Source organism: Mirounga leonina, unplaced genomic scaffold (genome assembly GCF_011800145.1).
Source record: "Mirounga leonina isolate KUSES-001 unplaced genomic scaffold, KU_Mleo_1.0 Mir_115, whole genome shotgun sequence".
In the NCBI taxonomy this organism is placed as follows: domain Eukaryota; kingdom Metazoa; phylum Chordata; class Mammalia; order Carnivora; family Phocidae; genus Mirounga; species Mirounga leonina.
In genome coordinates, this window is record NW_023270268.1 from 70073827 (window position 1) to 70099058 (window position 25232).

General features: G+C 36.6%; 1 protein-coding gene across 1 annotated transcript in view; it reads left to right on the forward strand.

The window, feature by feature from the left end:
• The first annotated feature begins 676 nt into the window (after window positions 1-676).
• Window positions 677-25232, forward strand: part of MFN1 (mitofusin 1) — a 32022-nt gene continuing 7466 nt past the window's right edge. The window contains exons 1-14 of the mRNA XM_034999333.1: window positions 677-924; window positions 1845-1963; window positions 3108-3243; window positions 4610-4772; window positions 7293-7417; window positions 9651-9759; window positions 11115-11222; window positions 14009-14162; window positions 14277-14344; window positions 20498-20619; window positions 22229-22355; window positions 22642-22746; window positions 23024-23126; window positions 23268-23497. Coding sequence (XP_034855224.1) covers window positions 1852-1963; window positions 3108-3243; window positions 4610-4772; window positions 7293-7417; window positions 9651-9759; window positions 11115-11222; window positions 14009-14162; window positions 14277-14344; window positions 20498-20619; window positions 22229-22355; window positions 22642-22746; window positions 23024-23126; window positions 23268-23497 — 1662 coding nt within the window. The 5' untranslated portion in view covers window positions 677-924; window positions 1845-1851. The remainder of the gene's footprint in view (window positions 925-1844; window positions 1964-3107; window positions 3244-4609; window positions 4773-7292; window positions 7418-9650; window positions 9760-11114; window positions 11223-14008; window positions 14163-14276; window positions 14345-20497; window positions 20620-22228; window positions 22356-22641; window positions 22747-23023; window positions 23127-23267; window positions 23498-25232) is intronic.

Here is a 25232-nt window from a genome sequence, read left to right on the forward strand (position 1 = left end):
ACACTCAACAATGTATCAATTTCCTAAGTCTCACCTCTAAAGTAATTAATTCAATACACACACACAGAGCCATACTCCAAGCCCAGGAAACCAATCACACAACAGAAGAGAGTACAGGAAGCCAATTACACAACGGAAGAGAGTACTGGAGCGGTCAAGAGGTTTTCCTTTACTGGGGCTGCTGCGGCAAGCAGAAATCCCTTTTGCCTGGCAGCCCAAACCCCACCTCGTCCCAGTTCACCCCACCTCCTTTTTAGATCTCCCTCACTAGAGTGGAAGCTTGCGATGCCTAAACTAGGCAGAGCTTTGGAGACTTTGATGGGAGAAGAGACGGGAGGCCGACACACGGGGAGAACGCAAACCATTCCGGTATCATTCCCTCGCCTCAACAAGCCCAGCCTTCTGCCCTTAAGAAAAATGGCTGCCGGCGTAGCTCCACTTCCGGCCACGGAGCCAAACAAAATCGGGGCGGAGAAGAAACCGGAAGTGACCGCCCTTTTGGCACTCCTCCCACCTCCTCTCCTTTTCCCAGCTTCTCCTGGGAGGATGAGGAGGCCTGGGGGCTGAGGCTGGTCTACGGTTGCCGGGTGACAAGTTGGAGCCGGGACCGTGGAGTGCTCGCTGCCTCGGCCGTCGGCCCGTTCACTTCGCTCGGGGTGACCTTCGTCGGCCAGGGACAGGGGGCGGGGAGTCGTGCGCCGGAGCTCTGTGACGAGGCGCCGCCGCGGGTCCGCGGGAAAGGAGCTAGCGAGCGGATTTGCGAGCGGGGCCCTCGGCCGGGTCGAGCCCGCGGAGCCCGCGAGGCCGGAGCCCGGGGCCTGGGGAGCCGGGTCTGGGGCTGGCGCTCGCGAGCCGGTGGTGAGGTCCGGTCCCTAGCTCTGCGGGCGGGGCTCCAGCGCCCGGTGTGGAAGGCCTTTCCCCAAGGTAGGTGTTCCCAGCCGGCTGAACCGGGTCGCTGCCCTCTCCCCGCTTTTCCCACGCAGCTCCTTCACCAAGTCATTTCCTGACCCTCTGGAAGGCTCGGCCTTTTTTTTGTGGCCACTCTGCTCCATTTCACACGCATACATACCGGCAGTAGACTGGCGCGTAATCGTTTTTGTTTGGTGTCTTTTTCATGAGAAGTTGCCAGAAAAGGAGATTTGTTATAACTTACATTCTTTGAAGTTCTTGGTGCTTTGGCTGGAAGCGTTCATGCTCGCTTTAAGCCTTGCCTGCTTGTTTGTTGTGATGAGAACTAGTTTCTTTTAAACATCGGAATTACATTATGATTCTGGAATTTTGTTTCCTCACTCTGGGTATCCACCTCCACCCGCCAGAGCTCCAGGTTGAGAAACTTGTTTGCGAACTTGCTTTATCTCACTAACCCTGTTACAGTTTTCCACTATTAGTTTCATCTTCACCAAAAGGAAGTAGGTAGAAATTGCAACCAAGATTTTGGCCAGTAGAGTTAGTTATTTTAATGGGCTGTCACTGAAAAGTAGTCTAAAACATTTCTCAAAAAATTATCCAAAAGTATTTTGACAGTTTATTTCCCTGGGGAGTTAATGTGGTAGGATGGTGTCATTAATTTGCATGTCTTTATCATATAGTTTAACTTGTGTTTTTCTTTTTTCTTTTAAAGATTTATTTATTTTAGAGAGCGACACAGGGAGAGAGTGGGAGGGGGGAAAAGGCCGGGAGAGAATCTTAAGCAGAAAGCAGACCCCCCCCCCCCCAGCATGGAGGTTGACGTGGGGCTGGATCTCAGGACCCTGAGATCACAACCTGAGCGGAAACCAAGAGTCGGATGCCCACCCAGGCACCCCTAATTTGTACTTTTCTAACTTTTAATTTTCTTCCCCCAGTAACATAATGGCAGAAACTGCTTCTCCACTGAAGCACTTTGTGCTGGCCAAGAGGGCAATTACTGCAATCTTTGACCAGTTACTGGAGTTTGTTACTGAAGGATCCCATTTTGTTGAAGGTTAGTTTCTCTAAGTTTTGAAAAGAATATGGTTGAAAGTATATGCAGGTACTTTATCCTTTCACCCTTAGTTACTGAACACCTATACGAGGCATTGCTCTATATTCTTGGAGAGATGCCCTAACAAATAAAATCCTTTTCTGCCCTCCGAAGGAAGAAGATTAAGTGGTATTGATAACCTAAGATATAAGTGGTTGTATGTATGATACCACTAGGCTCTTTATTATATTAATAATGCATTTAATCCTCAAATCAATGCTGGGACAGATTTTAATTGCAATTACATTTTATTATTTTTTAAAGATTTTATTTATTTATTTGTCAGAGAGGGAGAGAGGGCACAAGCAGGGGGAACAGCAGGCAGAGGGAGAAGCAGGCTCCCCGCTGAGCAGGGAGCCCAATGTGGGACTCTGTCCCGGGACCCTGGGATCATGACCTGAGCCACGGGCAGACGTTTAACTGAGCCACCCAGGCGTCCCTAATTGCAATTATTTTAAAAATGAAGAAACCAAGGCACAGAAAATTTAAACAACTTGCCCAAGATCACCTAGCTAGTAAATGCCCAGACTAAAAATCAGGCAGCGCACATTTAAGCCATTATACTTATCTCTTCCCCAAGTCGGCTGTCAGCCTAGATCTCAGACCTATCTTCTCAGATGAGGCTGGAATGTGGTGGGGGAAAGGGACAAAAAAGTTTTCTTAAAGTGAGTGTAACTGTTCAAACAAGGTTGGTGAGGGATGTCTTACTGGGGAATACTGCTTTGGAGGTAACTGTTGAAATCTTTTCTGGTTCTTAAGATTACATGACTGTCAAGGGTACAATGAAAAGCGAGGGATTCTATATACTTCAGTGACATTGGGGAAACATTTGGTAGGTTGGTAGAGTCAAACTTTTTGAGGATAGCCCCTGTAATTTTTAATCATTTTGATATTTGGGGGGCCGGATTCTTATGACCTGTTGCAACAAGGCATTCACCTTTTATCAAATATTCAGATACTGTGGCATTTTTACTTTTCAAAATGGCCATGTTAATGTAGAGCAGAGCCAAATATGCGAAATGTGTGCATATCTTAGATATTCCCTTGTATAATTAACCCAATATTCATTTTTGTCACTTTTTCTAACACCATTTCAATTTTGTAGCAACATACAGGAATCCAGAACTTGATCAAATAGCTACTGAGGATGATCTGATAGAAATACAGGGTTACAGAAACAAGCTTTCCATCATTGGTGAGGTGCTGTCTCGGAGACATATGAAAGTGGCATTTTTTGGCAGGTAATCCTTTATTGTTTCTCTCAAGGGTAGTTTCCAGAAATCAGCTTTTCTAAGTCATATCTCCAACTTTGTTTCTGATATTTCAGCAAGTGGTATTCCTACCCCTTTGCGCCACAAAGAGTTTCTCCCTTTGCTAAATGTTAAAGCTATTAGCATGAGAAAGCATTTGTTCATTTTAGCTCTTGGTATAAAATGAAACTTTCTAAAGGTCAGTTGTATTTTTACTTTTTAAGGATGCTGATGTCTAAAAATTAGCTTCTTAGCCAGTCCAAAGAATAGAAATACAGATAAATGATATGCATAACTTGTGACTTTCTAAAGTTTCTCTTAATTATCATGTGTGTCTTCCAAAAGGATTCTCAGCCTCATGATTCCCAGAGGGAGAATAGGAAACGCCATTTGTTAACATAACTATCTGGAGTGATAGAGCGACCTCTGACACAGCTCATGTTCATTTAAGAATCATTTGTTAACTTCCTGTGTACTGTGCACTCTGTTAGGCACTAGGGATTCGAAGACAGATGAGTAGGCCCGTATCATGTGCTGAGTATCAACAGAAACATTTACTCACTAAACTAACTTTTAAGCCCATCTTAGGGCTTTTTTAGTACTTGTGATTTCCTATACTTAGAGTTCCCTTTGCCTTGTTTTATCTATGTCTGGCTCTTTCTCACTCTTCAGATCTCATCCTAAATGTTACAACATCAGAAACCTTCCCTGACCGTTGTATCTAAAGTATTCCTTCTCATTTATTCTCTTCTAAAGTGCCCTGTTTATGCCCTTTAAACCTTTTCCACAAAGCTGTGCTGGGTTTTTGTGTATTTTTGTTTGTTTGTTTGTTTGTTTTTGTCTGCTTCTCCTGCTTGACCTTACTCTCAGGGCCTTACAGAGTGTAGTATGAGGTAGGTCCATAAATAGGCCCTAACTCAGATTAGGGTGGAGTGGGAATGAGAAGGAAGAGGGCTCCTGGTGAGGTGATGACTCCATTGTCCTATTTGAGAAGGAGAAATAGGTAATAGCTTTGGATATGAAAAAGATCCAGCCCAGATTTAAGGAGATGGGGACTTTAGACCACAGCTTGTGATGGGAAGAATTTGGGGTTGTGATTTCAAATTGTCACAAGAAGCAAGAAAGATAAAAAAGGCAAGGATAGCTATATGGGAAAGGTGGGATTTGTGTTCCTCTATTTTTCTGGTATGTACATTCCTAATATCTGTGTAGATCAGGTTGGCAACTTTTTTGTAAAAAATGCAATCTGATGAAATTTCTACAAAGTTTGAATTCTAAAAAGGTTGGCCTTCAACCCAATGAAAGAATAAAGTTTTTACTGTTATGTTTTATTTTCATGATTTTATATATTCTTCAGGACAAGCAGTGGGAAGAGTTCTGTTATCAATGCAATGTTGTGGGATAAAGTCCTCCCTAGTGGGATTGGCCATACAACCAATTGCTTCCTGAGTGTTGAAGGAACTGATGGAGATAAAGCCTATCTTATGACAGAAGGATCAGATGAAAAAAAGAGTGTGAAGGTATAATATTTGACTATTAGCAACCACATGTACCTGAAATAATGTCCTTGTTCTTTTTAAAAAAAAAAGTGTAAGATGTCTACATTGCTGGAGATAGAAGAACCATTAATGTTTCTATTTGTAGCTTTAAAGCCATCACTAATATTTTGAATTCTCTAAAATGTTTTTGCTTCAGAGCTAAATCATTAGAAGAATGTATCTTAAAGCATACCTTATTAGAAAAATAAAACTTGTCCTTAAAGTAAATTAGAGTTAAGAGTTTATTACATTTTAAAATAATGTTCCCAGTGAAAATAACATTATTGAGTTGTATTGTTGCTATTTAATCTCAAATCTAATTTCATCTTTTGAAAGAAAACTTTGTTTAAAAATTTGGCTCTGGAATGTTTTTGATGCATGTCTGTGCCTTTTGAAACTATTTTATCTTTGGAACCTTTATGAGCACATTCATGAATAAATGTAACAGTTTTATCAGAAAGGGCCAATGGCAATTCCCTACGTTCCATAAATTTCTTAAGGAACCCAGTGCCACTAGGTTCCTTTAGCCAAAAGAAGGGAAAAAAGTGTTTCTCAGTATTATCACTTTCTCTTAAGTCTTCCCCGCCCCCCCCCCCCCCAGTTTCTCTTAAGTCTTAAGATCTCTCCCACAAATGCAGTAGTTCAGTGTTTAAAATCCATGCCATTTTAGTTTTTGCAAAACTGAGTTGAATTCACTGGTCTAGTTAATTGTTCTGTGAGTTTGCTGTTTGATTTAACTCCGGTAACTCAATTTGTGTAATACCCTTCAGATTACGAGGAATAAAGGAGGTGATGCTTAAGAAAATATTTTCAAAGTTTTAACCCATACAAATGACGGAATCACTTATTTCTTAATCAGGATTTTTACCAAATCAGAATTCAAACTGGCCTTAGATCCTTAAAGTAAAATGTATATGATATTTTAAAGTAATCGTCTCCTTTTTCTTGGTCTGTGCCCTCTACTTCCAATCCACTTCCTTCATGCTCTTTTGCTCCTCTCCCCAACTCCAAAATTTCAATTTGTTTACCTCAAGTTGTGGCCTGCTTTAAGGTACAGACTTTGAGTCTTGTGCTGTAGTAGTTTACTTAGTAAAAGAAATGGAATATTAACAGCTAATAAGCTTACTAAGTACTAGGTAGTATTCTAAGTACCTACAGTAACTCAAACCTCACCACAACTCTGTCAAATAGGTGCTTCTATTTTTTATTTATTTTTTGTTTTTGTTTTTAAAGATTTTTAATTTATTTTTTGACAGAGAAAGAGACAGCGAGAGGGAACACAGGAAGGGGGAGTAGGAGAGGGGGAAGCAGGCTTCCTGTGGAGCAGGTACCTGATGCGGGGCTCCATCCCAGGACCCTGGGATCATGACCTGAGCCGAAGGCAGATGCTTAACAACTGAGCCACCCAGGGATAGGTGCTTTTATTATCTTAATTTTATAGACCAGGCATCAAGATTTTAGTACAAGTTTATAATTCTATCAAAAAGTTTATGAAAGCAAGCAAAAATAAAACCTAGCTAACATTGTCACTATGGAGATTCACCTCAACCCTGATCAGGACTATTGTGCCAATTTGAAAATAGATGTTTCCCTTTAAAAATGGATACCCCTACAGTTCATTTGTATGTGTGCTGGTGTCCTTTCCTTGAATATTAATTTTATATTAAGCCCTTTGTATCTATTGTATATTTAACACATACATGAACGGTATTAAAGTAACACATTAATAAATTAGCATATGTCAGAAATCATCTTGAGAAACAGAAATATTTTAGTGAATTCAAATGGAAAGAGAAGGCATAGTCATTGATGTCAAGCAGGCTTATGTAAGTAAATAACTGCCTGCTGAGAAAAATCCTTTATTAAAAGGATATGTCTTGAGCTTCTCTTGTATTGTTTTAGTCTTATTATTCTGGTGTTTTTAAACTATCTTAATAATGTTTCTTCTATTTTCACCCCTTACTACTGAGTAGTACATTTTAGAAGAGACAGAAAATACAAATGGGCAAAAAGAAACTCCAAAACTCACATGCTTCCTAAAGCCAGTGGAAACTTCCCTGTGGTATAGAGATAAATGTGTTTGTATTTTGTAAACAAAATGGTTTCATGTGTGCTATTTTGACTTGCCTTTTTTCTCTTAATATACTGTAAATTTGTTTTCATACATATAATATCAATTTCAGGTGTTACATAGGATTCCATTGCCAGAATTCACTTATTGGGCATTTATAGAGTGTTACCAGCTCTGCTTATTTTTGCAGAGTGGATGAGTAAACTGTTTTAAGGACATCTCCTCTCCCCCCCCCCCCCCGCCCCCGCCCCCCTTGGTAATTCTAAAACTCAGTTTCTCAAGATTGCTGAGATGGTTTTATTTCAGATTATTTAAAGTTCTGTTTTTTGTATATGTTTTGCAAAAATAAATATACCAAATCATAGTGTTTTTAATTTTTATTGAGTTTTATTACAAGCAGAGTTTTGTTTTTTCTTTCCCTTCCACTTTAGACAGTTAATCAGCTGGCCCATGCCCTTCATATGGACAAAGACTTGAAAGCTGGCTGTCTTGTACATGTATTTTGGCCAAAGGCAAAATGTGCCCTCTTGAGAGATGACCTGGTTTTAGTGGACAGGTAAAATTACATATGAATTGCATTTTCTCCTTGTAAAAGTTTATTCAATAGAATAGTATTGCTTGCACTGTGAATTGTGTAAGACTGATGAATAACAAACCTGTATCCCTGAAACAAATAATAACATTATATGTTAAAAAATTTTAAAAAATAGTATTGCTTGCTTTAGCATATAATACATAAAAATTTAAATGTTTAGTTGATGCTTTGTTCTCATTTGTTAGATTGTTAAGGAGCAGATAAGGTGTTGGTTTATGTTTTTTACTGGTTACATAAAGTGCCAGTTTCTTAGTCTAATTCTATTAGGAGAAATTTCAAGGATAGTGAAACTTTTTTTCCCCTCTAGATTGTAGTTTGGGTAAGTAGCTGGGCCTTAGAGATTATCTAATTCTAGATAACGAGGTAGGTAACTCTGATTAGGTAAGTTTTCTTAACTAGTAATACATTTTTTTTTTTTTTTAAGAATTGAAAGAACACACTTATGCAGTGGGGGAGGGGGGCGGCAGAGGGAGAGAATCTCAAGCAGACTTGGCACTGAGTTTGGAGTCTGATACAGGGCTTGGTCTCCCCACCCTGAGATCACAACCTGAACTGAAACGAAGAGTCCAGCGCTTAACTGACTGAGCCACCCAGGCACCCTAGTAATAAATTTATGCTGAGACCCGTTTCCCAAAATAACTTACTGGACAGTTTACATAGCTTTTCATTGTTCAAGAATTAATTGAATACTTCTGGAATTTTGTTTTGACTCTTCTGATGAGTCTTCATTTATTATGTGTTCTTTTACTACATTGGTGCTAAGTAAAATGATAATGTACATCTGCTAAGCAATGTCCTTAACTAAAAAAGGTAGTTAAATGATTTTTCAAAATTTTGGTATGCTCTTTTGTTTTCTTGGTTAAAATTTCAATGTTGTATGGAAACCGTTTTGGTTTTGGTGATGGGCTTTTAATTTTGCTTTATTTCATGGCCAGACTATGTCCATGACCGCAGCCTCTCATCTTGCCACATTGTCACAGGATACATCAAGCCAGTGTGTAGATAGTTGCACTATAATTTTTATAGTATAGATAGTATATTAAACTTAGGTCTTAGCAGAGGGTGTTTTATTATTTATGCTCATGAGCACTTAAATATTTTCTGAGCTGTACTGGACACAGCTGCTTGCACCTTTGATTTTGGTTATATATTAGCCTGTTTGGTTTTGGTTTTTTAATTTTTTTAATTTTTATTTTTTTTTTATTTTTTTTTTAAAGATTTTATTTATTCATTTATTTGAGAGAGTGAGAGAGAGAGAGAGCACATGAGAGGGGGGAAGGTCAGAGGGAGAAGCAGACTCCCCGCCGAGCAGGGAGCCCGATGCGGGACTCGATCCCGGGACTCCAGGATCATGACCTGAGCCGAAGGCAGTCGCTCAACCAACTGAGCCACCCAGGCGCCCCGGTTTTGGTTTTTTTAGTACTTTTCATCCATCCAAAGCATAAGGATTTAAAAGATTAAAATATTGACCATGTTACTTACTTTGTCAAAAATCACAAGGTTATTTATTTTATTTTTTTTAAGATTTTTATTTAGTTATTTGACAGAGAAAGATACAGCAAGAGAGGGAACACAAGCAGGGGGGAGTGGGAGAGGGAGAAGCAGGCTTCCCACCAAGCAGGGAGCCTGATGCGGGGCTCGATCCCAGGACCCTGGGATCGTGACCTGAGCCAAAGGCAGATCCTTAATGACTGAGCCACCCAGGCGCCCCTATTTGTTTTTATTTTAAAGATTTTATTTATTTATTAAAACACGAGCAGGGGGGAGAGCCGGAGGGAGAGGGAGAAGCAGGCTTCCCACTGAGGGATCTGATGACATGGGGCTCCATCCCAGGACCCTGGGATCGTGACCTGAGCTGAAGACAAACCTTAACTGACTGAGCCACCCAGGCGCCCAAGTTTATTTCTTTTTAGTAAATAAACTATTTTTTTTTAAGCATTTGTTGTCAATTGGATAGGCTCTGAGATTTCTTTGTCAGCAGAATAAATATTGAAGTTTATAAAACACAGAATCAGCTTGCCACAAGTGCTCTCTTATAGGTGAAAAAGTAAATCTCTTAGGCTTTGTGCTAAAAACTGGTAGAAATCCTGTCCTTTAGACTTCAATTTATAAAAGTTTTAAAAAATGTCTTTCTGTAATCAAATTTTCTTTTTAAAAAATATTATAAAATACAGTATTCTCTTACTCCCATTAGTCCAGGTACAGATGTCACTACAGAGCTGGATAGCTGGATTGATAAGTTCTGCTTAGATGCTGATGTCTTCGTTTTGGTTGCAAACTCTGAATCAACACTAATGAACACGGTAGGATTTAATCACATTACTATGTTTGAGTGGTAGGAAATGAGTGTCTATTCTGAAAAGTGAGGGAAATCCAAATCATGGATTAAAAAGAATCCAGGGTGAACAAAGGAGTTTGTGTTTCCATGGGACTGGAAAAGCTGATGCTGGTCTTCTTGAGTGTTCCCATTGGGAATCTAGGGTTTGATGGCTCTAGCTTCTAGTAAATCTTTAAGTTCAAGGTGTGACACATGTGTGGTGTTGCCATTGATTGTGGTTATTTGCCAGTTTCAGAAGGAATGGGCACCAGAATTGTTAGGCTTTTCATACTTCTAGTCTTGTCAACCTTTCGCAGCTTTACGTGTGTACACTCTAGGTTCCAGCTTACCTGTGTATGTTCTACGCCACTGTCAAACCTAATAGATTAGATTATTTATCCAGGATGTCTAGAGCCAGACTCATCCCACATAAACTTCAGAGTTTATAGATATCTAATATCCAAAACTATGGTATGATTTTTTAAAACTGTTATTCCTCAAAAGCATATTAGTGGCCAAGCACCATTATAACCTAGCTGTTACCAGCAAAGACCTCTGTTTTGCCACTGTTACTCGTTTTTGTATAACCTGATCTATATCACGTGGACCAGGCTGCTGTGACAACATGGACAGTTGTTTATAATCTCATGAGAAATGATTAATGTTTTAAATCTTTTTTAGAACAACCTCATTATTTGGATATTGATAAATAAGCTTTGATGTACATTCTGACTTCTGTGTCTTTGTTTATGCTATTCTTTGCCCACAATTCTTCCCCCGCTCCCAGCTTCTTCTTTTTCAGAAAGCCATTATCAGTACTTTTAAGCACATCTTTATCACCATTCCCTTCTTTATGGAGTTTTTCCTAATTCCAGCTAGATATGGTGTCTCTTTCCTTTAAATAAGCATAGCATGTATTTATAGCATTTAAGGCACATACGTTTCTCTGTTGCTTATTATGATGTACATAGGTCTTACACTGTTATTAATTTACTTAGCCTAAATCTTTAGAAAGATTTGAGGTAGCTTTTTGAAAATATGGACTGTAATACCCAATATCGATTGTGTTCTGCACAATAGTAGAGACATAAATATTTGTTAAATTGAATTTCAGAAAAGACTCATGGCAGGAGCAGGAAAATCTTCAGTTTTGCCTTCTTATAATTTAATTTTCTCATCTTTGAGAAGTGTAATGTTCAGTGCTTTGGGATCCTTTATCAATGGGTATTAATCACTCTTGTCTAAATGGTTCAAACTTTTAGATTAGAGCTTCAACTATAAATGTAAATATAAAATAGCTGTTAAAAGTGAACATACTCTTGGGTATTTGATGTTTTTTAGGAAAAGCAGTTTTTTCACAAGGTAAATGAGCGACTTTCCAAGCCTAATATTTTCATTTTGAATAATCGTTGGGATGCCTCTGCATCAGAGCCAGAATATATGGAAGACGTAAGTTATTTTTTCTTTTAAGTTGTGAAATATAGTCATGTATGTTATTATCTGAGAAAACAGTATACCTTATAGAATAGAACATCCTAAGTAGCTGTTCTTTTACTTGAGAAAAGGCTTATGTGATAGAGACCAGAATATTAAGCTGCTTTGGAGGAAAATTGTTACAGAAGTACTATATAATCATTTTAGATATTGAAACTCTGTTTTGTTAAGTGTTTTATTGAAGTGTAACGTAACAGAAAAGTGTGCAGATCCTAAGTGTCCAGCTCAGTGAATTTTACAAATTGAACACACCTGTGTCAGGATACAGCTCAAGAAGCAGAACATTCCCAGCACCCTCTTCCAGTCTCTGTCCTCCCTCACAAGAATGAGCACTTACCATGACTTCTAACACCTTTGATTATTTTTTTTGGTTGTTCAACTTTATGTAGTGGAATCATACAGTATCTACTTTTGTGTCACGTTTCTTTTACTCAGCATTACATTTGTGATATGCATCCATACTCTTGTGCAGAGTTGAAGTGCATTGTCATTACTGTACAATATTCCAGCCTTCGAATAACTACATTTAATTTACTCATTCTGCTAGTGATGGGCATTTGGGTAAATTTCCTGTATTTAGCTGTTATGAGTAGTGCTGCTGTACATATTCTTACATGTGTCTCTTTGATGCACATAGGTATATGTTTCTGTTGGGTATATACCAGTGGTTCTCAACCTGAGGGGTTGGGCAGTTTTGATCTCCAGGGAATATTTGGCCATGTCTGAAGATATTTTTGATTGTCACAGCTCTGGAGTGTGCTACTGGCATCTGTTGGGTAGAGGCTAAGAGCTGTTAAAAGTCTCATAACAGAACAGCCCTCCCAACCAAAGATTTATCTGACTCAAAATGTCAGTACAGCAGAGATCAGTAATCTGTGAGTATATATCTAGGAGTAGAATTGCTGGACTATAGGTAGAGAATATGCTGTTTCAGTAGACACAGCCCAAGAGTTTTCTAAAGTCTTATACTGGTTTATACTCCCAAGCAGATTAAGAGTTCCAAGTGATTTATATATCCTTGCCAACACTTGGTATTTTTGGTTGTTTTAAATTTTAGTCATGCTGGTGGTTTTAGAAACTTTTTTTTTTTTTCCAAGATTTTATTTTATTTGTCAGAGAGAGAAGGAGAGTGAGAGCAAGCACAAGCAGAGGGAGTGACAGGCAGAGGGAGAAGCAGGCTCCTGCCGAGCAAGGAGCCCGATGTGTGACTTGATTCCAGGACTCTGGGAACATGACCTGAGCCGAAGGCAGAAGCTTAACCATCTGAGCCACCCAGGCGTCCCTAGAAACTTCTTTTTAAAAAGAATAGGGCACCTGGGTGGCTCAGTCGGTTAAGTGTCTGCTTTCGGCTCAGGTCATGTTCCCAGGGTCCTGGGATTGAGCCCCACATCGGGCTCTATGCTCTGTGGGAAGCCTGCTTCTCCGTCTCCCATTCCCCCTGTTTGTATTCCCTCTCTCGCTGTCTCTGTCTCTGTCAAATAAATAAATAAATAAATCTTTAAAAAAAAAATTGAGAAGAATAGAGTATCTGGAATTTGGTCTGTGATCTATAAAAAATATTTAATTTGCCTGATTAACTTCTTTTTCTGATTTTGATCATAGTTTTTCTTTACAAAAAAAATTAAAATTTACACTATCCTATCACTGTTTACATGTTAGATTATTTGCTTTCATTCTTTCCCCCACCCCCAAAATTGGAATTTTGTTTCATATGAAGTTTTATATCCTGAAGTCTTAAGATAGAGGTCTGTTATCGTAGCCACAATCCTAGAGGCTAGTACTAAACCCTAACTAGTTTCACCCTTAGTCCTATTTTTTATGTTTTTAAAGTTTGAAGTAATCTGTACACCCTACAATGGGGCTCAAACTCACAACCCCAAGATTGAGTCACATACTGTACTGACTGAGGCAGCCAGGTGCCCCTCTTAGTTCTTTTTTTTTTAAAGATTTTATTTATTTATTCATGAGAGACAGAGAGAGAGGCAGAGGGAGAAGCAGGCTCCCAAGGAGCAGGGAACCCGATGCGGGACTCGATCCCAGGACGCTGGGATCATGACCTGAGCCGAAGGCAGATGCTCAACCATCTGAGCCACCCAGGCACCCGCCCCTCTTAGTTCTAATTTTAATACCTAAGTGCTAATCTTAAACCTAACATTGCAACCCTAATCCCTAGCTAATGCATTCTCCCCAACTTTAATTCTCAGTGCTTTAAGAAAAATAGACATTTATGTTCTGATTTCACAATAAAAATAGCTTAATTGTAGCAAATTAATTGTAGCACTTATTTTCTGGTATCAAAGATATTAATAGCTTCGTTGTAAGAAAATTTGGAAAATAAGCATAAGAAATAAAAATGCCACCTGGTTTGTGGTTGTTGCCTGCATGCCACCTGTTAATTTTCAGAGATATATATACACATTTCTTTTTTGTAGTATAGTCATATATGTCAATAACACAGAAATAAGAACCTTTTCCCATGGCAGTAAGTACTAATATATGTCTATAATATGTTGGAAAATGGCTGCATAGTATTTGGTGGCCCATCAGAATTTTAAATGGTCAAAGAAGGATCATTACTTTAAGAGAAAGTATTCTATTTATTAGAATTTTTGGATTTGTTAAGTAATATGGGAGCTATTACTTATTATAATATCACTATAAATGGAGTTTAGTATAGGCCGATAGCTGTCAGTTACATTTGTTTAATTACTAGAATTATTTCAGTACCCTGTTTTCTCTAGGTACGCAGACAGCACATGGAAAGATGTCTACATTTCTTGGTGGAGGAGCTTAAAGTTGTGGATCCTTTAGAGGCACAGAATCGTATTTTCTTTGTTTCTGCAAAGGAAGTTCTTAGTGCTAGAAAGCACAAAGCACAGGGGATGCCAGAAGGTGGTATGTACTATTATAGATTGTCTTTTGAAATACAAGTATAGTTATAGAAATAACATGCTAGAAATCTTACCTTGCTGTATCCTAGGTTTTAAACTCTTCACGTAAATATTATAGGTGGGGCACTTGCTGAAGGATTCCAGGCAAGATTACAGGAGTTTCAGAATTTTGAACAAATCTTCGAGGTAGGAATTTTGTGAATGTATTCACTAATATAAAACCCTAACATTGGTTGGAGAATGATCATAATCTTCTGTTTCCACTATTTATCTTTGTCAAATAACGTTTGCTTGCTGTTATTTAGTATAGTTACTGCTACAGCTAGTGAAGCAAGTTTGAAGAAAGGAAGTCCCTGCAAAATGGATGATCCGTAAGAATTGAGAATTAAAGATTGTAATTTCTCATTTTTTCTTATGTAGTTGTATTTAAATGGGAAACTGTTTTTCTGATATTGCATGTGTTGTGCAATGAGTGAAATTCTCTTTATTCAGTAATTTGAAGCAAGATTAAATAAATGTAATTGCTGTTGGAATGGGTAATGAGCAAAGTGAAGATTATCTTTCTTTTGTACCATACTGTTGATAGAGAATGTAGTTAACGTCATTTGACAAAAGTTTATTACATTTTAAACTGTGTTGTCACCTATTTATTCTCCACATTTTATGTCAAATGTCCTAAATGAAAGAATACAAAAATAATTATGATACAGGGTATCCTATAGTTTAGGAATCTGGTAGGAACTACTGGCGCACATGAATAGCTAATGTATTTGCAGCATTGGGAAGGAAGGATACTTCTTTGTATTTTGGTGTAGGCATTTTATTCAGAGACATTAAAACATCCTACATTTGAGTGAAAAGTTCTTTAGATGTTAATTTCCAAACTCTTATTTAGCCCTATTTAATCTAGCTCTGCTTAGATTGATATCCCCTTTTCACCCATGAATGAACACGAAGACTTCAGAACTTAAAAAAACTTCTTTCTGTAATTATTCTTCCTTTAAGTCGTAACAGCTTTAATAGTAAGGACATGAATGTTGAATGTACTTGGCAGAATTTTTTAAATTAAACATTTGCTATCTCCCATCTTTAATTTGGTGAGTTGGAGATAGACTGTTATGTAGATGAAAACATAAAGAAGGGAAAGCCCACTAGTGGCTATCTTGGTAAGATCTCTCTAAAGTCAGAGGCCCCTGGGATATTAGCATATGTTGTCCCAAGCTAATCCGTAGATTACATGAAGGCCCAGTCACTCAGAGACCATTGTTTATATTCTTTCCTTTTTGCTTTCACAAGATTCAGTGCTCTCCTTACTCTTTCTCAGTTATTTCATCCATGGGGAAAATACTGGGGAGAGGATGTATTGTTCTGTCTCCCTTTGTCTTATTTATTGACTTTTTCTTTCTTTCCTTCTTTCTTTGTGTGTTAGATATTTGTCATTGATTTCTCCTACCAGATCGTATTGTTCTCTTACGCATTTATAACCTCTTTCATCTTGGTTCCTGCTACCCAGACAGAATATCTCCTTGAAGAAGTGGGAATGAGAAGAGTAAAAGCTGTGCTGTAGAGCACTGGTTCCTAAACCTTGACTGATCATAAGAATCACATGAGGTGCTTTAGAGAACTGCAGACTCCTGAATTATCCCAGAGACCGATCGAGTGGGGCTGGGATGGACCTAGGAATCCGCATATATTCAAAGCTCCCCAAGTCATGGCAATAATCAGGCAGACCTAGGAATTACCATTTTTTAATGTTTTTAGAAGAAACTTGGCAGTTTTTTATTGTAATAGTTCATTTGGGAATCTAAGAATTATGTACAGAAAAAACTATGTGCAAGAGCTTTTACATAAAGTTGTGGAGAATGTCAGACCTTAGAGTTTGAAATGTTTGTTCAATTAAAAGTATGATAGATTTAATATGAGAATCAGCTAGAAATTATTCGAACTTACCTAAAAAAAATAATCAGATGGGCAAAAAGTCTTGTCTTGGTGGCCAAAGCATTTTTTGATGATTACATTGACAACTCTTCAACTTTTTTTCCAGAGTAGAATGTGTTACTTCTTAAATCAATTTTGGTAATTTAAGATTTCATATAATTTGGGACATTTTTAAGAATTTACAATTTAGTAGGATAAAATTGTTCATTTTTAAAAACTTCTGTATTCTTTCTCAGTTCTTTATAGACATATGTACATATTTGTGCACACGTGTATATATTCTAACCTTAATTGGATTTGCCAGTGATTTAACTACTCTGCTTTATCTTTCAAAGACCTAGCCGCAGCCTTTGGTTAATTTTTCCATTCATAAATAGCATTTTTTGGTGTGTTTTTTTTTTTTTTTAAGATTATTTATTTATTTATTTGACAGAGAGAGACACAGCGAGAGAGGGAACACAAGCAGGGGGAGTGGGAGAGGGAGAAGCAGGCTCCCCGCAGAGCAGGGAGCCCGATGCGGGACTCGATCCCAGGACCCTGGGATCATGACCTGAGCTGAAGGCAGTCGCTTAACCAACTGAGCCACCCAGGCGCCCAGCATTTTTTGGTTTTTATTCATTAAATTCTATGTTAATCTTTAAACATAGTTTCTTCTGCCTTTTTTTATACCTTTGTTTAAGTGGAATTGTCTTGCTTTTTATTCTTCAGGACAGAATTTAGGTCTGTGAATTTGTGATGTAACTTTGGACATACACCATAGGTTTCGGTATCCAGTTTAGTTTTCATTGTCTTTAATAGTTTTTAATTGTAGTTGTTGGCATTTTCTATTCAATACAGGAGTTGTTAAGAATCAGATGTTTTGGGGGCGCTTGGGTGGCTCAGTTAGCTAAGTGGCTGCCTTCGGCTCAGGTCATGATCCCAGGGTGCTGGGATCGAGCCCCGCGTCGCGCTCCCTGCTCAGCGAGAGCCTGCCCTCCCTCTCCCTCTGCCTGCCTCTCTGCGTACTTGTGCTCTCTCTCTGTGTCTCTCTGTCAAATAAATAAATAAAATCTTAAAAAAAAAAAGTTAAAAGAATCAGATGTTTTGATTCTTTTCATCCAACTTTTGGTTATTTATTTCTTGGTTTCTTTGCATTGTGATCACAGAATGTGTCCTTTATATACATTTTCTCTTTGTTTTTAGAATTCACTTTTTTTTTTGGAGTCTTAGAAAATAATTTTTGTGAAAAGAAAGTACCAAGTCTTTCATTTTTAGCGGTCTGATCTTTGCCATAGACTTTTTGGGTTTCATTTGGTTCTTATGAGCAAAACAGTACAGGAACATTTGGAGTACCAAGTTTAAATAATGCTTGAAAATTAAATCTGTTAAAATCAATCAAGAAAATCAGTGTTAATTCTGTCAATACGTTTCTTACTGTTTTAAACCTGTGTTTGAACAAGTGTATATTCTAAAGATAATTTAGAAATCTAAATATCTTTGCTCAAATATTTGGCAATTAACTGTTTTTAATTTGATTATAAGATGGAAAACAGGTATAAAATAATTCTACTCTAAAATGTCAGTGAATTTGTTGTACAGGACATTCTGGGACAACTGGTGAAATTTGAAAATGGACTGTGTGTTAGGTTAATAGTACTGCCCCAGTGAATGCAGTAATTGTTTCTTGGTTGTACAGGAAAATGATCCCAATCCTAGGGACACATGTTAATATATTTAGTAGTAAAGTTGTGATGGCTGCAAAGTACTGTCAAATTGTTCAGCAGGAAAAAAAAAATATCTATAAAAATATATGTATATCTATATAGATATATCTGTATGGAGAGGGAGAAGGAAAGGAAAACAAATTGGAAACGTATATTGTATATTAGTATTTTTTCTTGCACTGCCCTGTCAATTTAAAATCTTTCAAAATAGTAAGTTGGGAGTGATGAATAGCATGTTATGGGATGTTTGGGGTCTGTTAAGAGGATTTGACAAAGTCATTTTATGTCTTAATTACACATAAATATTAATATCTACAAATCTATAACTGTAACTAACTACCAGCTGGCTTCTTTAGATATTATTAGAAAGTTAGAAAACTATCTTCACTGAGATGTGATTATTGTTTTGGCTCTAAATCCTTAATAAGTTTTAAGATAGTCTATAGGATAATCGGACAAGATGGCATTTAAAATGGTTTGATGTAGTATTTTAACCTTCTCCTTGGAAAATTAGAGTTCCTGATAAAGTGAGTCTGGAAACTGCTGCTCACTATGTATGTTCTCTATGGGGATTCATAAGCATATTAGTGTAGTGAGGGTTCTGAGACATACTTCAATTTAAGAAAAATCTGTATTTAAATTAACATTTCCCACAACTCAGAATAGAGTATTTCTTTTGCAGGTTGACTTGATATTTTTGGTGTCAGTGGAACATCAGTGTGGGATACTTGCTAAGTAGAAGAAGATTGCTTATTCTCTTTATATTTATTCATGACGTGATTATATATTTTTAAATAAGGAATGACTTTTATATTGCCTAATAACTTTTGAAAATATTTTCTTTCTGGTCTAGCTCTAATACTGTGCTGTTATCTATAAATTTTGGGTCTTCATTGCTGATATCTAGATCTGCTTCATCGAGGAACATAGAATTTCTTTTAACCTTTTTTTCTTTTAAATTTTCATGGTTTTATTATCATTTTTATGGAGGTTAATTTGTCAGTTTATGAGATACAGTTATTTAAAGAAAATCAAAGCTTTGTTTTGGTTGTTAAAAATAAGCAGTTTATACTTTAACTGTTTAATATTGTGTAGTTATTGGTGGTTTTTCTGTAGGCACAAATAGAACGGGGAATACAGTAACTTCCTACAACTAATCTCTTCAGGATTAGTGATGTTGAGTGATGTATAAATAAGTTTAACCATGAACAAAAGTTAGGCTATACAGTGAAAGAAAGTAATGGGCTGGAGTTAAGGCTTTATAAATTGTTAAGTAAATGAATTACCCTCACATGTCCTATAGCTAAAGAAGTGAGTCGGTTTTATTTTTCATACCTCAAAGTACTGAAGAGGACAGCTAAAATGTCAAAAGAATTAAAAGTTTTTTCTATCTGAGTTGAACAGGTAATCATTTTAGAGATGTGAAGGCTCTAGGTTATAAATAGTGTATTGAATGAATGTAACATACTAATGATTTCAGTATAACAAATACTATAGTATTAAGTGAATACCTTTTAAAGCTTGAAAGCCATTTATTGTGGCGAAGGATAGTTACCACAATTTATACTGGTTACAATAAAAAAGAGGTTCAAGAAGATGAATTCATGGAAATCATGGAGAGTTAGGGTATATCCCTAATTTTTAAAAATTCATCACAGCGAATAAATGTGGCTTCCTACAAAATACCTATTGTAGTTATTGCTGCTTTGACCCAGACAAGCATTTCTTGATTGTTCGAAGACCAGATGGCCTTCCTCTGTAAACACTTGTAGTTGTTTTTAGATGTTATGTCAGTGCAGAATTTAACTTTCTATGAAGTAAGAATGACAGGACAGTTTTAACGTAATAATTTTGTGAGCTTTCAATGATGAATTCACAGTAAATATTTTAAATAACAAGTAGTATGCACATGTATTGAAATTGAAACAAATTTTATAGTATAAATGTATCCATTATTATATGTGACGCATTCTAATATATTCTCTTCTATTTAAAAAAAAAACAAAACACTGGTCGTGAAACCTGATTTGTATAGCTGTGAATGGTTTATGAGCTATAATTAGCTTGAAGGTGAAACAAATGAGATAGGGCATCATTCGAACTGTATGCACAAACTATAGAGCAAGGACAATAACAGGATTATCTTTGAAATAGCTGTAGATATTTTTCTAAAAATATCCTGTAGGTTGTTGCTAAAGAGTATTTTTCAAGTTCAAATATTAATGACTTTGTGTGAATCCTGTCATTCAACTAATTTCTTAAATTGTGGAATTCTAATTCATAACTCAGTTAAGAACTTCATTAGGTATTGTAAGCATGAGAAAAATCAAGACAGACTAGGAGTAGATTAAAGGCAATCCCGATAAAATTGGTGATTTTAATGGAGAAAGCTTTAACATTGACAACAGTACCCTGCTTATTTATTCATTTATTTTTAAAAATATAGTCAAAAAACCATTGCACATTACTGTGTAAAATTACACAAAGATGATATGAACTTGCTGTTAATGCCCTTTTTACTTTTGATTTCTTGTAGGTTTTTTTAACCTTTGTTATTTTAAGTTCTGTTTATCATGCGTTTATTTTCTGCTCTTATTTATGTTTTGGTTATCATTACAAACAGCAAGTTTTTGTGTTTAAATTCCTGAAAATGTTGGGATGGAATTACAGTAATGTGTTATGGCTTGGGCCCTCGCAGGAGTGTATCTCGCAGTCAGCAGTGAAAACAAAGTTTGAACAGCACACTATCAGAGCTAAACAGATCCTAGATACTGTGAAAAACATAATGGATTCAGTAAACGTGGCAGCAGCAGAGAAAAGGTATGAATTCATTTTATTGCAAAATAAAAATGTCAGTTCGTGTCAGTATAAATTCCTTAGACTGAGGTCTTAAATTGTTACATTTTAAATACTTACACACTAAAGTCAGCAACCTACTTGCATGTTTTTAAATGAGTATTTGAAATTATAAATATTCTACAACCTTAAATACATCATTTACATTTCCCGGAACTCAGTATTCTCATGAGCTATGATTTTAACATGCTTCATAGTTTTAAAATATCTTTAAAGCAGTGGAAGGACTATTTCTTCAAGTGGAATTTTTTGAAGAAGTCCATAAAGGAGGTGGCCCTCTTTTTTGTTGCATTCAACCTATGACCCATTTTTCATATATTTATACATTGGTACCTTGAAATCTCTTTTGATGCCAGTTGTGGGTTTTTATCAACTGGTAAGCAAACAAGGTGATAATACCTGCCAGCCAGAAAGTCAGTTTGGTAAGCACTACCCTATATGTCATTGTACTGCGCTGTTATTCTATTTATTACCTTATAAAGATGAAAGTAAATACATGAAATTGCTAACATTGAAGAAAAGGGTAGTTCTCACAAACCTGGTGCACTTAAAACAAAGTTGTGGATATTATTAGATGTGACACATGTAATGATGTTAAGCCTTGACTGAACTGTTAGTGGGCTTAAGCCAATCAAGGGAAAGATACAAAGTATCAGAGATTGAGGACATTAAATTGGGAATTTTAAATGCATTTGATCTTACAGGGAACAAATACACCTAAATCTATTGCCTGATTTTGACACTTTTGCTGGAATGCATCATGTATAAAATTAGAGAATTTGTAATATATAAAACACAAGAGTGAGAACTCAGAGTCTGATCTCAGGCCCTGTGCACTGTTTCTGTATGAGAGTGTGGTGTCATTTATACCTCTTCCAGCTCAGTTGCTTTATCATAGTAGTCAAAGTGAGTATTTGGTCCACAGGTTGACCTTAATATTACTGATTTGAAAAATACAGGACATTGAACTAAACATAGCACAAAGAAGATGTGACTTGAGGATGGTTTGTATAATCATGTCTTTGGAACTCTCTTAGCTAAAGATAATTTAAAAGAATCTCAGGTCTTTGTTTTCCTATATCCTGTAGTGGTTGACAAATTTTCTGTAAAAGCTAGACGGTAAATACTTTAGGTTTTGTGGGTTGTACTTTCTCTTTTGCAACTACTCTGTTCTGCAGTTTTAGGGCAAAGACAGCCAGCCATACAGATGATAGGCATATGAATGGTCATGGAAACCGTAACAAAAAATAACAGCTGGCTGGATTTGGCTTTTTATTAAATGAAGTCAGGATTTTTATTGTGACTGTTCATATCTGTGTTTGGAGAATCCTTATTCTTTGTGGGATTCAGATGCCACATGTGCAGAGAGACAAAGTAGTTTATATACAGTCATCTAGGAAATATTTTATAAATGAAATATTATTTGAATCCTTTTAGATGTTGAAATACAAGATTCATTTTCCCCCTGCATATCATGCTAACAGCTGGTTCATTACATAAGTGAATGCCCTAGCTTAATTGCTTTGGGACTTCAGTGTATCCTGAGAATTAATTACTCTGCATACTACAATAGGGTTTATTCAATGGAAGAGAGGGAAGATCAAATTGATAGACTGGACTTTATCCGAAACCAGATGAACCTTTTAACACTGGATGTTAAGAAAAAAATCAGGGCGGTTACAGAAGAGGTGGCAAACAAGGTGGGTTGGTCACTTTATGATTAAAATTTCTGGGAATGGAGAGACTGGCTCAGTCAGTAGAGAATGCCACTCTTGATCTTGGGGTTGTGAGTTTGAGCCCTATATTGGGTGTAGGATTACTTAAAAATAAAATCTTTAAATAAAATAAATTTCTGGAAATGAAAATATTTTTGATAATCCTAAAAATGTTATCCCTGTTACCCTAAAGGCACATTTTGTTAAGTTTTTTACAATTTGGTTGAGTAGGTGCTAATCTTGTCTAATTTTTTTAACTTTATATTTTCAGGTTTCCTGTGCAATGACAGATGAAATTTGTCGACTGTCTGTTTTGGTTGATGAATTTTGTTCTGAGTTTCATCCTACTCCAAGTGTATTGAAAGTGTATAAAAATGTAAGTTAAATTGTTGTTAAGGAGAGTTACTCAGTTTTTCTCACCTTATTCTACATTTTTATTTAGTGGATTAGCCATTTTAGTGTCTTCATGGCAGTCAATACATGATTGAACTCATATCTCCTGTGCACTCTTGTAATAAGTGTAAACTATCTTGTATATAAAGTACACAACGTTATCCTCTTAGAATAAGATCATTTACTATACTTTTTAAGCTTTCGTAAAATTTGTACATGTTCTAGAGAAAAAATAATGGGCCCATGTACCATGTTAACAGGAGTTAAATAAGCACATTGAAGATGGTATGGGAAGAAATTTGGCCGATCGATGCACCAATGAAGTCAATGCTTCAATGCTTCAGTCCCAGCAAGAAATTATTGGTAATGTTTATGTCTACAAGTTCATGTGTGGTTTTTTTATTCATTTTGTTGGGAAAGGATTTATTTTCCTTTAGGTGTTTTATAAAATGTATAACATTATTTACTGTTGTTTCTTAAAAATCATGATTTTGTTTTGTCTAGAAAATTTGAAGCCATTACTTCCAACTGGTATACAGAATAAACTTCATACACTGATTCCTTGCAAGAAATTTGATCTCAGCTATGACCTAAATTGCCACAAGTTATGTTCAGATTTTCAAGAGGATATTGTATTTCGTTTTTCCCTGGGCTGGTCTTCCCTTGTGCATCGTTTCTTGGGCCCAGTGAATGCTCAGAGGGTGCTGCTAGGATTATCAGAACCCATCTTCCAGGTATCTTTTTTTTTTTTTTTGAGCTTTTTATTTTGTTATTGCTCCTACTACACAGTTATGTATCTTTGATTTTACCAGTTGAGATTCTTTTTTATTTTGCTTATGTGATTTCTCTAATAGACCTCGTTGTGTCCAATTTGCATATTTATGAGCTAATATCTATCACGTAGAACCATTTCTGAATTAGGTATACAATGCAAAGGGAAAGGCAATTCCAGCGTTTTCATTCAGTACTGTTGGAGGTTGTTGTACATTCATTTTTGAAATGGTTTTTATTCCTTAAGTTTTTGTTTTCAAATAGAATTGAAGTTTTGACTTCAACTAAATTAGAGTAAATGCAAGCATTTAGAAAAAAACTTGAATTTATCAATTCAGTACTTTTTCAGAAAATCAATGGAGTTGTAAAACCACCACCACAAACCAGTTTTAGAACCTGTCACCCTAGGGCACCTGGGTGGATCAGTCGTTAAGTGGCTGCCTTCGGCTCAGGTCATGATCCCAGGGTCCTAGGATCGAGCCCAACATCGGGCTCCCTGCTTGGTGGGAAGTCTGCTTCTCCCACTCTCCCTGCTTGCGTTCCTTCTCTCGCTGTCTCTCTCTATGTCGAAAAATAAAAATAAAATCTTAAAAAAAAAAAAAAAAAGAACCTGTCACCCCAAAATGGTACACTTGTGCCCATTTGCAAGTAATCATCATTCCCACCTCCAGCCCTATTGCTGCTAGTCAGCTTCCTGTAACTATCATATTTTGGCCTTTCTGGACATTTCCTATAAATGGAATAATAAAAAATATGGCCATCTGTGACTGGGGCATCTTTCACTTAGCATAGTATTTTCAAGGCTCATCACCATGGTACATGAATGTTGTAGCATTTATCAGTACTCCTTTTTTTATAGGTGAATAATACTCCATTATAGATATCACACATTTTATTCAGTTGATGGACACTTGAGTTGTTTGTACTTTTTGGCAATTATGAATAATGCTGCTATGAACACTCATGTACTATTTTTATGTGGACATCTGTTTTCATTTCTCTTGAGTATATACCTAGGAATGAAATTGCTGGGCCATGCGGTAACTCCATGTTTAACTTTCTGAGGAACTGCCAAACTGTTTTCCAAAGCAGCTACACCATTTTACATTCCCACCAGCAGTATATTAAGGTTCTGTTTCTCAACATTCTCATCAAGACTTGTTATTGTCTGTCTTTTTTATTTAGTGGATGTGAAGAGATATCATATAGTTTCAGTTTGTGTTTCCCTAACGACTAATTATTTTGAACATCTTTTCATGTGCTTGTATTGGCCATTCTTATATCTTGTGAAATGTCTATTCAGGATCATTTGCCCATTTTTAATTGTATTATTTGGCTTCTTATTGTAGGAGTTCTTTATATATTCTCTAGATACAAGTCCTTTGTCAGATACATGATTTCCAAGTACGTTTTTCTAGTCTGTGGCTTATCTTTTAATTTTTACACAGTGTATTTTGAAGTGTAGAAGATTTTAATTTCTAAGTAATTTAAAAAAATACATTTTTTTAAGGATGTGTCTTTGGTGTGAGAATTTTAAAATACAGCTTTAATTCCTCTTGAGAGTTGAGGGCCTACTGTTACAGGTAGAATCATATAATATGAAAATTCATCATCATCATGGTATCATTGGTTCAGTATTGATCATAGAAAATAATTTTCAGACCATTTTTATTTTCTTCATATATTTATGGTAAACTC